Genomic DNA, 14,336 nt, shown 5'->3' on the forward strand with positions numbered 1-14,336 from the left:
TCTTGATGCTAAAACCCATTTTTTTTTTAATTATATGTAAAAGTTACAGTTTATTAATGTACTTACACAGGAAATCAAAATCTTTAATTTCGAAAGTCATATCTTAAACATGCATCCATTATAGCTTTGAAGGATTTGCATTGGGATAAGAACTGAGAATAGAAAAGTTTTAAACACATTTTTTATTATAATTTGAATTAATGACTTAATAAAAGATATTTTGATTTTAATAAAATGAAAAAACCATAAATATACTTTCAGTATATGCTCTTAAATATTGTGTAATATTTCTGAAGAAACATTTAAAATTAAGAAAAGGATATTGTTTAGATACAATAGATGAAGATGAACAGATTTCCACAGTTTATTTAAAAAAGTTTTTAAACAATGTCTTTGACAAGCATAATAAGCAGTACGCCATTTAGCCTGTGATTGGGCTTGATTACTGCATAAACGCTGATTGCAGAAAAATATTAATCACCAATTTTTGTGGAAAAACTGAATATATAGATATTGAGATAACATACAATTATTATAGTCAAACCTCTTTTCCACCTCTACATAGTGCCAAAACATGCCCCTTCCAGTAGCCAGCCATTTTTATAAAAATCTACCATCAGTACTACTTGTAAATAGAAACATGTAAGACATTTATGCATCCATGATAATGCGTACTTAATTGTATACTTTCCATACAATAATTATTTTCCATCCATGTTGAAATATAAGAAAGTTGATCCATTTCACCTTCAGTTTGGAAAACATCGAATCTGTTTTTTTCTTTTTTTTTTACTCCCTGCTTCTGCTTATACAGTAAAATTACAACATTAACACCTTCACTACAGCTTTATAGTGAAATTTTACAGGCAGGCAGGCTTGTACCTTGTATAAAAATACATCCCAGCATTGTTAAATAAGTTATAAAAGTTAAAGCATGTGATTTCTGAACCTATAAATATTAATAGCTTTGAAATATCTAATGTAGTGATAATGTAGTATTTGAAGGATTTCTTCATACCGTAAGTACTACTACTAAGTCTTTTTTTTTGCTGTGATTTTGCTAAACTATCTTTAACCACTTTGTGTTTATAAGGGAATAATTTTCTGAAACCATGTGACTAACAAATAAGCACATGTAAAAGAGTGTTTATTCTAACCAAAAACATAACACTACACACTATGTGGTAAAAATTCAAGCTAAATTTTTAAGTAAACATAATTCCTACACAAATTATAGATAATTACGTAAGTTGTGATTTAAACTAATATATTTTGAAAATTGTTCATTATACTGTAACATAGATCTTGTGGATAATAAATAGGTAGTATATTTGTATAGTTAATTTTGTATGGAAATATTATTGTACACTATTTCTTACATTTTTATCTTGATTTACTAGTAACAGTTTAAAATGTTTATTTATTAAAATAATTACGGGCTCATCTAACACTTCATTAATCTCCAATAGGGTTCTGGCTGGTGTTTCCACTGCTCATGTTTTCAGCAGAGTACTTTCGATATTATAGATAGAATAAGGAACGAAATAACCAGAGAAAGATTGAAGGTAGTTTCACTGCAAGAGACAATGGAAAGAAGAATACAGTGGATGGGGCATGTGAAGAGGATGGGAGATAATAGAATGCTTAGAATAGCACTGGAGAAGGAGGAAAGAGGAAGAAGACCAAGAGAAGACCGAGAGGAAGATGGGAGGACCAAGTGTGGAAAGACATAGAGAGAAAGGGGACTACAGAAAATGCAGGTGGAGGTAGAGGAGACCTGGAATGACAGACAAAAGTGGAGGAGGCTGTGCACGACGACCCGTGATAACGGAAACGTCAGATGATGATGATGATGATGACTTTCAATATTCACAGTAGGGCAATTGTGAAACTGAGCCTGGCAGAGTAGGAAACCTGGTAACATGTATTGGAGCAAAGTCACCTCATATAGACCATCTGAATTAGGCCTACATATGAAGTTGACAATAACTGAAAATGTAAAAATTAAACCATAAAAATTACAAAAAGAAAACTGTGATCTCCTAATCTAATGATTAAAGCCCTCATAATGTGATGCTAAAGATCTAGTTTGTTATTTATACTTCATATTTACAACCCTTTACAATACCTTACATAGACTGAATTGTTTTCAATTTATTACTCAACAAGGAATAATAGAAATTTAACACTAACTACAGAGCGGCACACTGTCTAATGTTGGCACACATACAAAACACTGCTGCTGTGGCATTGGTAACGAATATGTTAAAACAGTTAGTTAGTGTTTGGGCAATTTTGTAATAAGATTATCGATTTTTTTATAATATATATCATTGCTTAACATGTTTGACAGCAGCAGAAACCTTACAGCGCACTGTGAGGATTCAACTTAATTATCAACTTAAACCCAAATAGTTCTTCCAAAAAGGGATCAGTCAGTGTTTCATGATTGAGAAAATTAATCATTTAATCATTCCCTCTCAGGGAATTCAGATTCTTCACAGACTGTTTCACTACCAAACTCACCCATATGCGTTCCCTTCATGTTCCTGTGGTTCATTAGTTTTGGTGAACAAATTTCCAAAGAGCTGTGAAAAGCAGATATCTCAAGAGGCAAAATAATGATTAGGGAAGAGGTGATTGCTAATTGATAAAGGTATTTTCTTTAATCAACATGTTACTGAGATAAACCCTTGGCTTACTCATAATCCAGTCAAATATGTCTAGCATTCTGTTGTTACTGGATACGGCAGTCTAGTACCTAACTGAGGTGATTAACGTAGCAAATATTTCCTCGTTTATCATAAGGACTAAGATTAAATTTTTTGTTTATAGCAAATCATCAGTCAAAAAAACGAATGGAACTATATTCGTCTTGACTTTGACTCAAACTATTCAGTCACTGCATCTGTCCTGACTACGGAATATGTCCTGCTGCGTACGTATCTTTATTTTATATTTCACAATTTGTACAGTTATATTATTATTTATTGTGGAGTGTTGTTTTTTTAATATTTTAAGATTTAGCCCTTTGAGGACCATTAGACAATATATCTGTCAAAAAAACATATTGTTTCAACCATATTTGGTTTGACTGCAGTACAATATACAGTCCATTCTTGTTATTGTTTTTTCTTACAACAATCAAATTAGTACAATAATTTAAGTTTTATGGCATTTGAATCTTTGTTTGAGGTTTTCTTATCACTCTCATTTTTATTTACCACAAAACAAACAAAACAAGCATTATCGTTGCGGTTACAATGGTTACATTGTGTTCAATAAAGATAATGTAATTTACTTTCTGATTAAAAAAAATTGTATCCAATTTAAATATAATTTACCAAACTTCTTAAATTTTCAGTCTCTAATGAGAAAAAAGGCAATATTTATCCAGCTATTATAGTCAAACATCAATAGAAAATTTAGTTGAAATAGTTTTATTAAAAGGCTGATAAAGACATTTTATAACTTAAGTCATGAATTATTTTTGTAGAATCTCGTTTTGGGTACTGTCTTTTTTGCTTATTTACAACTAGCAGTCACCAGCAGCTTCACACACAATTTCATAGGTTTTGAACCTATATTAGCACATCTAGTTTGAGTGAATTATATTTCCGACGTCAATGTTGAGTTCACCTTGTTGCCGTGATCAAGAAAATACATCAAGAAGTTTAAATTTATGGCTATTGTAATTTACTTTGTTCTTAGTATATTTTATTCCATACTTGATTTAGCCTTGTTTCCCGATCTAAAAAATATATATATATGCGATAATATTACCAAGTTTAAATATATACATATATGTATATATTACAGATCAGAGAAGGCTACTTCTGTCAAAAGTGAACTAAGTTGGGTTTTATATCAGTCTTTAAATTTATATTTAAAAGTTTAATGGTAATTTTGTATTTAGATCTAATATTTAATATTTGATAAAAATATATATTCAGGTAAAAGTGTATTACCAATGACACTATGTATTTGTTTCTTTATAAACTGAAAAAATATTGTTAATATTTTAAAAAACATAGAGCTGGTACATTAGTTCCCAAACACATTCCAGCAAACTTACATCTAGCATAGTTCTTGCCGACTGTTTCAAAGGGAGTTTTCTGTGTCAAATTCTGAACATCTTATGTTTTAAGACAATTTGTAAGGTAGATGAGAAAATGACCTAATCGCTGAAATCTGAAACATTGTTAAATATATTTATTCCCTTTAGAATGTACTGACTATAAATGTAAACAAATTGATAATAATAAGCAATGTTCATACAAAATAAACTGATTACATTATATATGCTCTTTTAATTAATATTTCACTTTAGAGACCAATATGAGATTTTTCACTACTTTACAGACCAGTGGGATTTTCAAAATAAAAATAGGTATATATTCATTCCAGGGACTAAGAATGTCCATGTAAAATTTCAGTAAAATCAGTTGAATAGTTTACATATGTGTGTAGCTGATGTAGTGACATAGATAAATAATTTTTGTTTAATATCCTCAAAGGGTTCAAATTTTACATTGCACAAAATGTTTAAGAAATAATTTAAAACAAAAACATTTTGATGCATTGCCAAAATTTGTACTAACTATACTGTACTGATCCACTGCAACATGGAATTAAGTGTCATAATTATGATAAAAAATGATATCATCAAAAAATTTTGTTACTCACAAAGTATAATTCACAAAATATATGTATCACAGTAAATTTGAGATTTTTAAATGTAATTAAAAAGAATGTTAACTCTACAATTTGCATACCATATAAAGATTAAAAATATTGTCCAACAAAAATTTGTGTTTCTCAAAAACTAACAAAAACAAATATTTTCTAAAGATTATAGCCTGTAATCTAAAACCAAGCAAAACAAAGCAATAAAATAACAGAGAATAGATGGTATGGGTGGAATGATTCGGAAGGAAGAAGAATGTATGTGGCTCTTTTAATAGCAATAATTACCATACTGTTTCTTAGGGAAACAGAAAATCAATATAGCATGTAATAAAATACTACTTATTTTTTCCTTTAGTGATGACTCTTCTAGATGGTTGTTTTAAATGTTTTTTAAGTATTGGATACAGAGTAGGTCATACTATTTTATGAAATAAAGTATAAAAAAGTTATTTTGTGAAGACGAAAGAGTTCAAATTACTGTGTTACAAATGAGTAAAAAACGATTTTGAAAGTATTCTTGCCCATTAACTCCAGAGCAAGCAAGCTTTCATACGGTTCATTGTGAAGGGTTTTAAAATGTTTTGAAGTACACACTTAAATTTCTTTGTTTATATACATGTACAAATATTTTTTCCAATTGATATGAGAGGGCAAAATATTTGTAAAGTCTGATACCTATCACTTCTCATAGGCACACTCTCAATACATACAAAAGTTAACTATTTAATATGCATTAATTTCAGCACTAAATGGTATGTCTGTTTTTGGTTTTTAGGGAGTAACAACAAATGAAGGAATCGGAGAGATGTCCCTGGGATGCAAAGCTCCCAACTGTATGTGTACCAGGATTGAATTTCCTACCGCAAAGAAGAAAGTGAAGAGGAAAGACAAGAGGAAAAGGAGAAAGATTTATGAACCACCCTCTTTACCAGAGACATTTGTTACATACGAGCCTTGTGTACATCTGCATTTTAAAACTGACTTGATTGATCGGGATTGTCTGACCCATGAGCAGTATTTAGATTTGCTGGCAACCCCGAAAGGGTAAGTTCTGACATACTCGATACGGTGCACAAACACATTGAGGTATTTATTTATTTGCTTTTACTGGAGATCATCTCTAATTATTTGTTATTATTAAAATATTTGAAGATTGTATAGCATACCTTCTCATTTTCATGTGTGTGTATATGGTTTAATTCAAACATATTCAAGTATCATGTTGTCACATTTAGAATAAACATAAGTATTAAATACAGGTTTTTATTAGTTTACGTATTTTGACTGCCCTAAATATACTATTCTATGGTTGAAATAGCTGTTTTATATCATATAAATATATTATAAAAATTACATCCTTAACCTGGGATTACTCGTGCCTCCCAAAATCACATCATCACCAAGCAGTTAAAGATGCAACTTGCGTATATTTTTTTTAACACTAGATATTCTGGGGTTTCCGATATTGAACATTACATTTCGTATAAATCTTGAATTTACTATTGGTACATTACAAATAAATACTTAAAAAAGCTATACTAAGATTTTTTTTATTTTTAAACATCTTTTAAATAAAATAACTTATTTTTTACTAATTTAAAAAATTATATTACGCAATGTCCTAAAAAAATAAAATACAAGCCTAAGGAAGCCGAATAAAGTACAGATTTACTTTAAAATAAAAAAAATTAAAAATAGCTTTACTTATTTTTCGTAGTCTTCATTCTATATTTTGCCTTTTTTCAAGCATTGCTGATAAGGTTTGTGAAGGAGAATCATATTTCCAGGTGTGGCCTACCTAGAGACTTGGTAAGCTGGGTCAGGTAGATTTGTCTTGTTATGTTTACGTTTGTGTTTGAATTGTATAAATTTAAAAATTTAATTCTTTAATATTCAGCAAAGGAAAAGAATATTGGCCACCTGCTACTGATTCTAGAGACATGGTACTCACTTTTGAGTTAATCCACAATGTCACTGCCTTCTGTGGTAGTATTGTAAAATGTTAATACTTCAGACTTGCCACCAGAAGCTTCATCAATTAATATCATCTTTGTGCATGGTGGAATGCATTAGCACATTTGTTTCCTTTTTTGGCACATACGATGTCAAAAGACAATTGTAAGGTTATTTCTCAAATGCAAACATTGAGCTATTTTCAAAATGCCCTTCAGTGGAAGTTGAGGCTTGGTTTTATGTGCAGTGCCGACTATGGTCAGTCTACAGTTGGTAAATAAATTGTTGGCTAGTGGTTATACTGGTAAAAGAATTATCCATGGTGATACTACAACCTGTTTTATCAGTTGGTTCTATAAGGTGCATTACAACACTGACTGTCCTTTAGACTTTTTTTGCTAAAATAAACCTCTAACTTTGCTGTGTAAAATGATCTAAAATCATAAAGTACATATACTTTGATGCCGTATTAGGCACATTTATTTAGAATATCAATCCCAAACTCACAACCGCCTTGAAAAGTCCAACATTTCATCTATTATGAATGTTGAGTTTAGCTCCAGTTCACCTTCCTCTTTGTGCAGAATCTGGAATCTGATGCTGTTGCAGACTTGACTCCAGGAACCTGGAGCCACGTTCGTCTGAAGAGGTAAAAATAATCGACGACAAAAAATCTCAAAACAAACAATTTACATCGTTTCAACATCAAATTAGAGACGCTACACTTAGAGGAAGGTGAACTGAAGCAAAACTCAACATTCAAATTCACTCAGCCCTTCCTGCTATAGTTACATTATGTGATTTCATCTATTGTTGCATATTCGCTAATAGTGCAAGCATCAGTACATTTTTTTTTTAATGTATCAAATATTTGTTTTATTGGAGCAGGATTATCTTCTGTTTTCTAAGCTGCTCTTGTGGTTCTGTCATCAAATCTTATAGCTTGAACCAACATCTGGAGAAATGCCTTATTGACATCAAAGCAGAAAAATATCTGATGCCATCATCTTCCCACAGCTTGTCTAAATCGATATGATGTTGCCTTTTTTCACTTCAGCCATGTAGAGAACACAAACAATCACTTTCAATTCTACAATGTCTGTTGAGGTATGTCTCTTACACCGTGGTTATGCAACTGGTTTATAACCACAAGGTATTGGTTTCAGTACCAATGACATCATCTGGGTAATAAAAACCCCAGCAATCTATAACATTAGTCAAACCTTTGGCTGCATTTTTACTCTAGGCATACTTGTGACTATTTTTTCTCTTCCTGCGTCCTGATACTGGTTTGTGTACATACCATTTAATATAGCTACCTTTACTAGTGTAAACAATAGCATCTAAATCTGCATTTCTTTCAGGTGCATCTACTTGTAGAACAAGTCGTTGAGTTAGTCTGTAGGGTGAAATTCTTCATCTTATTCATCCATTGGTTGAAATTGTTGAAATTATTCTTGGACTAATTCTTCCCCTGACTGCTCGGCTTCAGTGTCCATGTGTTCGTATTCTGCTCAGAATCAGGGTTTGATACAATTTCTGCTGGCAGTTCAATGTCCACTTCATTTATGTAATTTCCTTCTTCCAGCCAAGCAAGAATACGGAAACCACTCTCACATACCACACTTTAAAAAAGAAACTAAAAACAGACACCGTTATTAAAAATCTAACACTGAGTCATGTGCCTATTCGCGCGTTACTTTCCAAATGACAGGTGTACATTTCTCACCTTGACATCATATCACCTAGAACCAAATTCCAACCAGAAATGTCCTACAAATGCAAAGAAAAAACTAATATGGTGTATATTGATTTTACAGTTCTTATTACAATTGTAAAAATGTTTAGTATTTTGTATTTTCTAACGCGTGAGTAAGTGATGCTACCATTTAATTTTCAGGGTATTACAAAATATTCCTGCATTTAATACATCTAATGATACTTCTGTTGTGACTAATAACTGAACAGTAAAAGATTGAAATATGGTTAAAAAATAGTCCTTTATGGTTAAAAAAATAGAATCTATTCATTTGTTAAAAAAGCAAATTAAGGAACTCCAAATTTAAACACTGTTGCACTCTTTAAGGTATCGCTGGATTGGAGAGATCGACTGTGACAACCCAGAACTGGATATTAATAAAGTAAAGCGAAAGAAGCCAAAGAAACCTAAAAAAATTGAGACAATAATAGTGAAAGCCAGATGCTGGGGAGTAAGTATTATTTTACTAAATACAAAGAAAAGTTTTGTTTTTTAATGAAATTACTATGAATTATTTAACTTAAGTAAATATGTAACTTTTTTTATTAAGATATAAGTTGTCCTATGATATTACAGGAAAAGTATTAAGTTGAAAGAAAGGTAGATTTTATTTGTGGCTGCAATTTTGAGACATCAAATTGAATATACATCAATGGCTTTGAAGTGCACTTAGTAAAAAGTTGTAGCTATGACGATTTTTCAATCAGTGGCATATGTTAATATGTAACTGTCAGAAAGTTTATTGGCCACCAACTGTTTTTTAAACCTTGCAAGATATAATATATTATAAATAGTAATAACCACTTAATTAGTTTCTAAAATCTTATAGTTATATATATAAAAGACTATTTCTTCCATATGAGGTCTTAAATAAATAAAATTATGTAATGATTAAAGTGCCCAATTTTGAATACAGTGGAGTCCCGCTAATCCGAACACGTGTAATCCGAACGTCGGTTAAATCCGAACAGGTCCCAGGAGGAATTATTTATAACTATAATGAACAGTTATAGGAACTAATTACTTAAAAAATGAAAAATGGGTGTATCATTTCGTACATAAACAAAGAAAACTTTAATTAAAATAGACATGCAGTATTTTATTAAGACAAATTGTGTACGGTACAGTACATAAATAATGAAGTTAAATACAGAACCAAATTGAAACTTATAGGTTAAGTATGAGTTAAATTACTGTATTAAGAAGTGAAATCAAACAAAAATTGGACGTACAGCTTACTGATATTATTATTGAGTACAATATTAATTGTTAAAAGACATAAGTTCATTTATTGTCTTCTGTCCACATTGAAGAGAGTTTATTGGATGACTCACATTGCTTAACAATATAACTCTCACACTAAATACGGTAAATGTGCTTAGTATTCGCAAACACGTTTTATTTGTCAAGAAATACAATGCAACAGTCAGAAAACATGTTTTAATAAACAATGTTGATAATTCTATAACAAAAATAGACCCATTCTCAAGTTTAAAAACCGTATTTTTCTGTAATTATGGCTAATCCGAACAATCACATAATCCGAATAGGGCTCGGTCCCAATTAGGTCGGATTAACGGGACTCTACTGTAATTTAATTTAATAATTGACGATAGTGAAATAAACCAGTGTTTTTTATCACAAATCAATGTAATTGGCTGCTATGTTGTACACTTCTGAAAACTTCATGCTGATGCTGTCTTAAAATCGTAGAAGTACAAGATATTAATAAAATTAGTACAACAATAATGTTGTTCTAAATTGAGAATTCAGACTATTGAATTTCATTTCAACAACATGAATGGTAACCATCTTGAAACCTTATGTGATAATATTTTATATATTTATTTACTATAAGAAATGTGTAATGATTGTTTATATATACAAATATCTTAACTTTAGTATATATTGTACAACTGAGATAAAATCTTAATGAAATCATTGGCTCCTGTCACCTCTGAAAAAATCTGTTCCTCCACATTTAACCCGGGAGAACTCCCGTGGTGAGAAAAAAACTTTACTCAAGTGCATTTTTAAAATTTATTTCTTTAAATAATTTTATTTTCCCCTGCTAATGGCTAATATCACCGCAGAAGCACCTAGACTGCTAGCCCCAGTGGTGTCTAAGCAATGATGTTAGCAAGAGTTTCTCTGGTACTTCCCCGTAGTGCAGGGGGGGAAACGCCTTTTCGGTGGGCTTAGCACTGATGAGGTAGGCGAAAACCACGAAACTCGGACCCGGTCCCTCCAAGGGTATGTGGGGGTTGAGCGTCGGGGCCCAACTACTCACATCGGAAAACCACTAAGTTCAGAAAAACCAACACAATGCCTCGGATACAGGACGACTACATGGATTAGACCAAGGCCACCCTTACGGACTTTGAGATTTGGAACGTGGAATGTTAGGAACTCTAGCTATACCAGGGGCCATTGACATACTGTCCGGAGGAGCTTAGTAAATATGAGATGGATCTGGTAGCTCTACAAGAGACCAGAATGGCCAATAGCAGGAAAGCTAAATACCAAAGATTATATAATATATTATAGTGGAAATGAGGAAGGAAGATACCAAAGAGGAGTAGGATTTGCTGTAAGCAGGAAGATTGAGAGTACTGTGATATGTTTCGAAGCCAAAGATGAAAGACTGTGTATAAATTAGGATTAAGGGTAGGTTTAAGAATTATATCTGTTATGAGTGTGTATGCGCCCACAGAAGATGCGGAAGACGACATAAAGGATGCTTTTTATGAAGAAAGGATCGAGGAAGAGTATAGAAAACTTCCCAGCTATGACACAAAGATAATAATGGGGGACTTAAATGCAAAAATTGGCAAAGAACAAGTATGGAAAAGTGTTGCAGGATCAAAATAGCTTACATGCAAACAGCAATGACAACGGTATGAGACTGTTGAGCCTGACATGGGCAGTAAACAATGAAGATAATGAGCACATTTTTTCCAAGGAAAGACATAACACAAAGCCACATGGACATCACCGAATGGCATCACAAAAAAATCAAATAGAACCACGTTCTGATAGATCTCAGGCATTCTAGTCATATCACCAATGTACGTAGCATAAGGAAAGCGAATGTGGATCAGACCACTATCTAGTTCTAGTCAATCTATTACAGAGAATTAAGATAGAGAAACAATCAAAACAGAGAACCTCAATAAATGTTAGATTTGGATCATCTAAAGAAATGAAAAAATAAGGAAAGATTTCCAACTTAAACTGTCAAAAAACCGTTTCCAAGCCCTAAGTAACTTAGCTCAAGGAAACCCAGAGGAAGATAAAAATTGAACAGGGGCAGGACAAAACAATAAAGGAAACCCTACAAAACTGTGCAAGGAAGAGATGTGTTGGTGGAAAGAAATGAAAGGAAAAGAACCAAAAAAACCCATGGTTTGACTGAAGGAATGAACAAAGAAAAAGTGGTGCAGAAGAAATGGAAGGGAAAGAGACTTGGGCTCCCGCAACGAGGAACAAACATCAGGCAAGATGGATAGGGAAGAAGTATAAAAAAGCAAGCCTCCATGTAGAGAAACGGTAAAAAAAAAACACTCAGGAGAAAAAAGAGGGAAATTGCATCCTGGTGATACAAAATCCTAGAGAAAGCGGAACATGTGATAGGACGTGCAAACAATAGCAGAGCCTTTTTATCGATTCTATAAGATTTTGCAGGAAGGGATTCAGCCCAATAATGCCCATATGGTAATCAAAGAACCTATCTGTTTGAACTAGTGATCCAGAAGGCAAAAGAAGTGATAGCAAGAGTAAGATGCAGGGAGTAAGTAATTTTAAAGGGATGCTCTGTGAATGGTAGAAACGAGTTGGTTGGAAGAGGGAGAGGTAAAAACCGAGAAATAATATCAAAATGTGGAACACCAATGGGTCCCACCAGATCCAACACAACAAGAAGTAGAAAATGCAATCAAGGAATTAAAAAAACAATAAAGCTCCAGGAGAGGATTCAGTATCATCAAATTTGATTAAAGCCCAGGAGGGCAAAAGACTAGCGAAGGAGATTCACAAATTGAATTCTGAATATTTGGGAAAAAAGAATTGATTTCCAAATGTAATGGAAGAAAGCAGATAGTCATCCCTGTTCATAAGAAAGGTGACAAAAAAGAGTGCAACCAACTACAGAGGAATGTTCTCTCTCTAAACTGTACCTAACTAAGTGCTATCAAAGATTTTAACAAAAAAGATTAGAGGAGTATACATCCAATATAATAGGTACCCACCAAGCCAACTTTACTAGAGGTACGATCAACTACCGATCAAAATATTCATACTGAAGGAGGCAATTGCCAAATATCATGAATTACCATAAATCCTTTCCTATGCCTTTTTATTGATTTCTCCAAAGCATATGACTCAATTTAGTAGAAGATGACTCTGGAAGATATGGAAAAGTATGGAATACCCAACAAATTAATAAACTTGTCAAAATCATGCATATCAGGATCTAGATCCAAGGTTAAAGATAAATGGGGAAATCTCGGAAAAGTTTGATGTAAGCACAGGCGTAAGACAGGGGGATGGATTGTACCCAATGCTATTTAATTTAGCTTTATAGGAAGCATTACAAGAAGTTCGACAAACAGAAGCTGGAATTACAATAGGGACCAAAATAAATGTTCTTTGCATTTTGCGGAATGATGTTGCCAATTAATAGCGAAAGAGTAAATGAAAGATGCCTGAAAATGCTGGTCGCTAACAACTCCTAAACCCAACACAAAAAGTTGGTTAAAGCATAAATGAAGAGAAAAACCAAATGAATGGAGTGTGGGAGAACAACCCAAACTAAACAATCGAGTAATAATATATAAATAGAAGGGCACAAATTTGAAAAAGTAAAATGGTGCGATAAAAAATACAAAAAACCCAACTTTTTTTTTTGGTCAACTTATTTGTGCTGAGTAATGCTGAACCGAATAATAATGAAGAAGGACATGGGAAAGTACAACAAAAGGATAAATGCAGCACACAGACAGTGTTTTATCAGCATGCCAACCAAGCTATTAAGCTCGTTCATACCTACTATCAACACTAAGACCATAACTCCGTATTATATAATTAAAACCATTATAAGACCAGTTTTTGTTTATATGGCCTCAGAAACTGGGTGTTAGAAGTAAAAACAAACAGAAATACGTTTGATAGTATTTTGAGAACAAATTATTGAGAAAAATCCTATGGGCCAACCCTTGCAGATGGAGCAGTGGCAGGATAAGCATAATGTGGAGTTGAGGCAACTCATATATGGGACCCAGGACCATAGTGGCCGAGGTGTGAAGAAGTAGGAGAATGAGATGGGCTGGGCCCATTTACTAATAGGAAGGATGGAACAATTCTCCTTAGTCAAGAAACCGTCCCTTGTAAACAATCCGGAGGGCCAGAAGACCACCGGGGGGAGGGGAAGTGCGGTGTTGTTTTTAGGAAGGGCCAAGTTTGAGGATGGTCGAGGACCAGATCAGAATGAGACCGTAAGAAAACTGGGGAAAAAGAAGGGGAAAGATAGAAGGCAATGGATTAGAAGAGATCTGGTATGGCAGTGTGGAGTTGGCGAGGGCATAAGTACCACCTTGGGTAACCATGGAGACCACGGCGAGATAAGTAAGTAAGTAAATAAATTTTATTTTAATTGAACTGCTCCATGTAATCCTCAACAGGGACATCATATGGAAGGATATACACACTGCATCGAGGCACTTGCTTTAGCACGTGGTTAGGGAGTAGCGTGGGTCGGGACAGGGGGAAGCACTCCTCTCACTCCCGCCAGTCGTATTCTCACCACGACGAGGCGGACCAGCGGGTGGACTGCTCTTTTCGATAAAGTTTTTTTCTCACCACGCGAGTTGACCCCGTCAGTGATTTTCTTGTAAAAAGTTTTTCGGTAGTTCTTAATTTTTTTGTTGTTGTTTACTCG

At 33.2% G+C, this 14,336-nt stretch overlaps 1 protein-coding gene across 1 annotated transcript; it reads left to right on the plus strand.

Moving 5' to 3' along the window:
* Positions 1 to 1,087: 1,087 nt before the first annotated feature.
* LOC124374883 lies at positions 1,088 to 13,710 on the plus strand. The gene is made up of 6 exons (XM_046833027.1): positions 1,088 to 1,245; positions 2,836 to 2,938; positions 5,465 to 5,733; positions 8,729 to 8,856; positions 11,115 to 11,242; positions 13,621 to 13,710. The coding sequence occupies exons 2-6, from the start codon at positions 2,927 to 2,929 to the stop codon at positions 13,708 to 13,710; spliced, it is 627 nt and encodes a 208-aa protein (XP_046688983.1). The 5' UTR covers positions 1,088 to 1,245; positions 2,836 to 2,926.
* Positions 13,711 to 14,336: the final 626 nt, after the last annotated feature.

This window comes from Homalodisca vitripennis, unplaced genomic scaffold (assembly GCF_021130785.1).
Source record: "Homalodisca vitripennis isolate AUS2020 unplaced genomic scaffold, UT_GWSS_2.1 ScUCBcl_10890;HRSCAF=19947, whole genome shotgun sequence".
Taxonomy (NCBI): Eukaryota; Metazoa; Arthropoda; class Insecta; order Hemiptera; family Cicadellidae; genus Homalodisca; species Homalodisca vitripennis.

Bases quoted from the DNA above. Each gene is read 5' to 3' on its own strand.
- LOC124374883 (XM_046833027.1), top strand. The intron at 5,734-8,728 runs GTAAGTTCTGAC...GCACTCTTTAAG, and splicing joins TTGCTGGCAACCCCGAAAGG to GTATCGCTGGATTGGAGAGA. The intron at 8,857-11,114 runs GTATTATTTTAC...ATGCGCCCACAG, and splicing joins AGCCAGATGCTGGGGAGTAA to AAGATGCGGAAGACGACATA.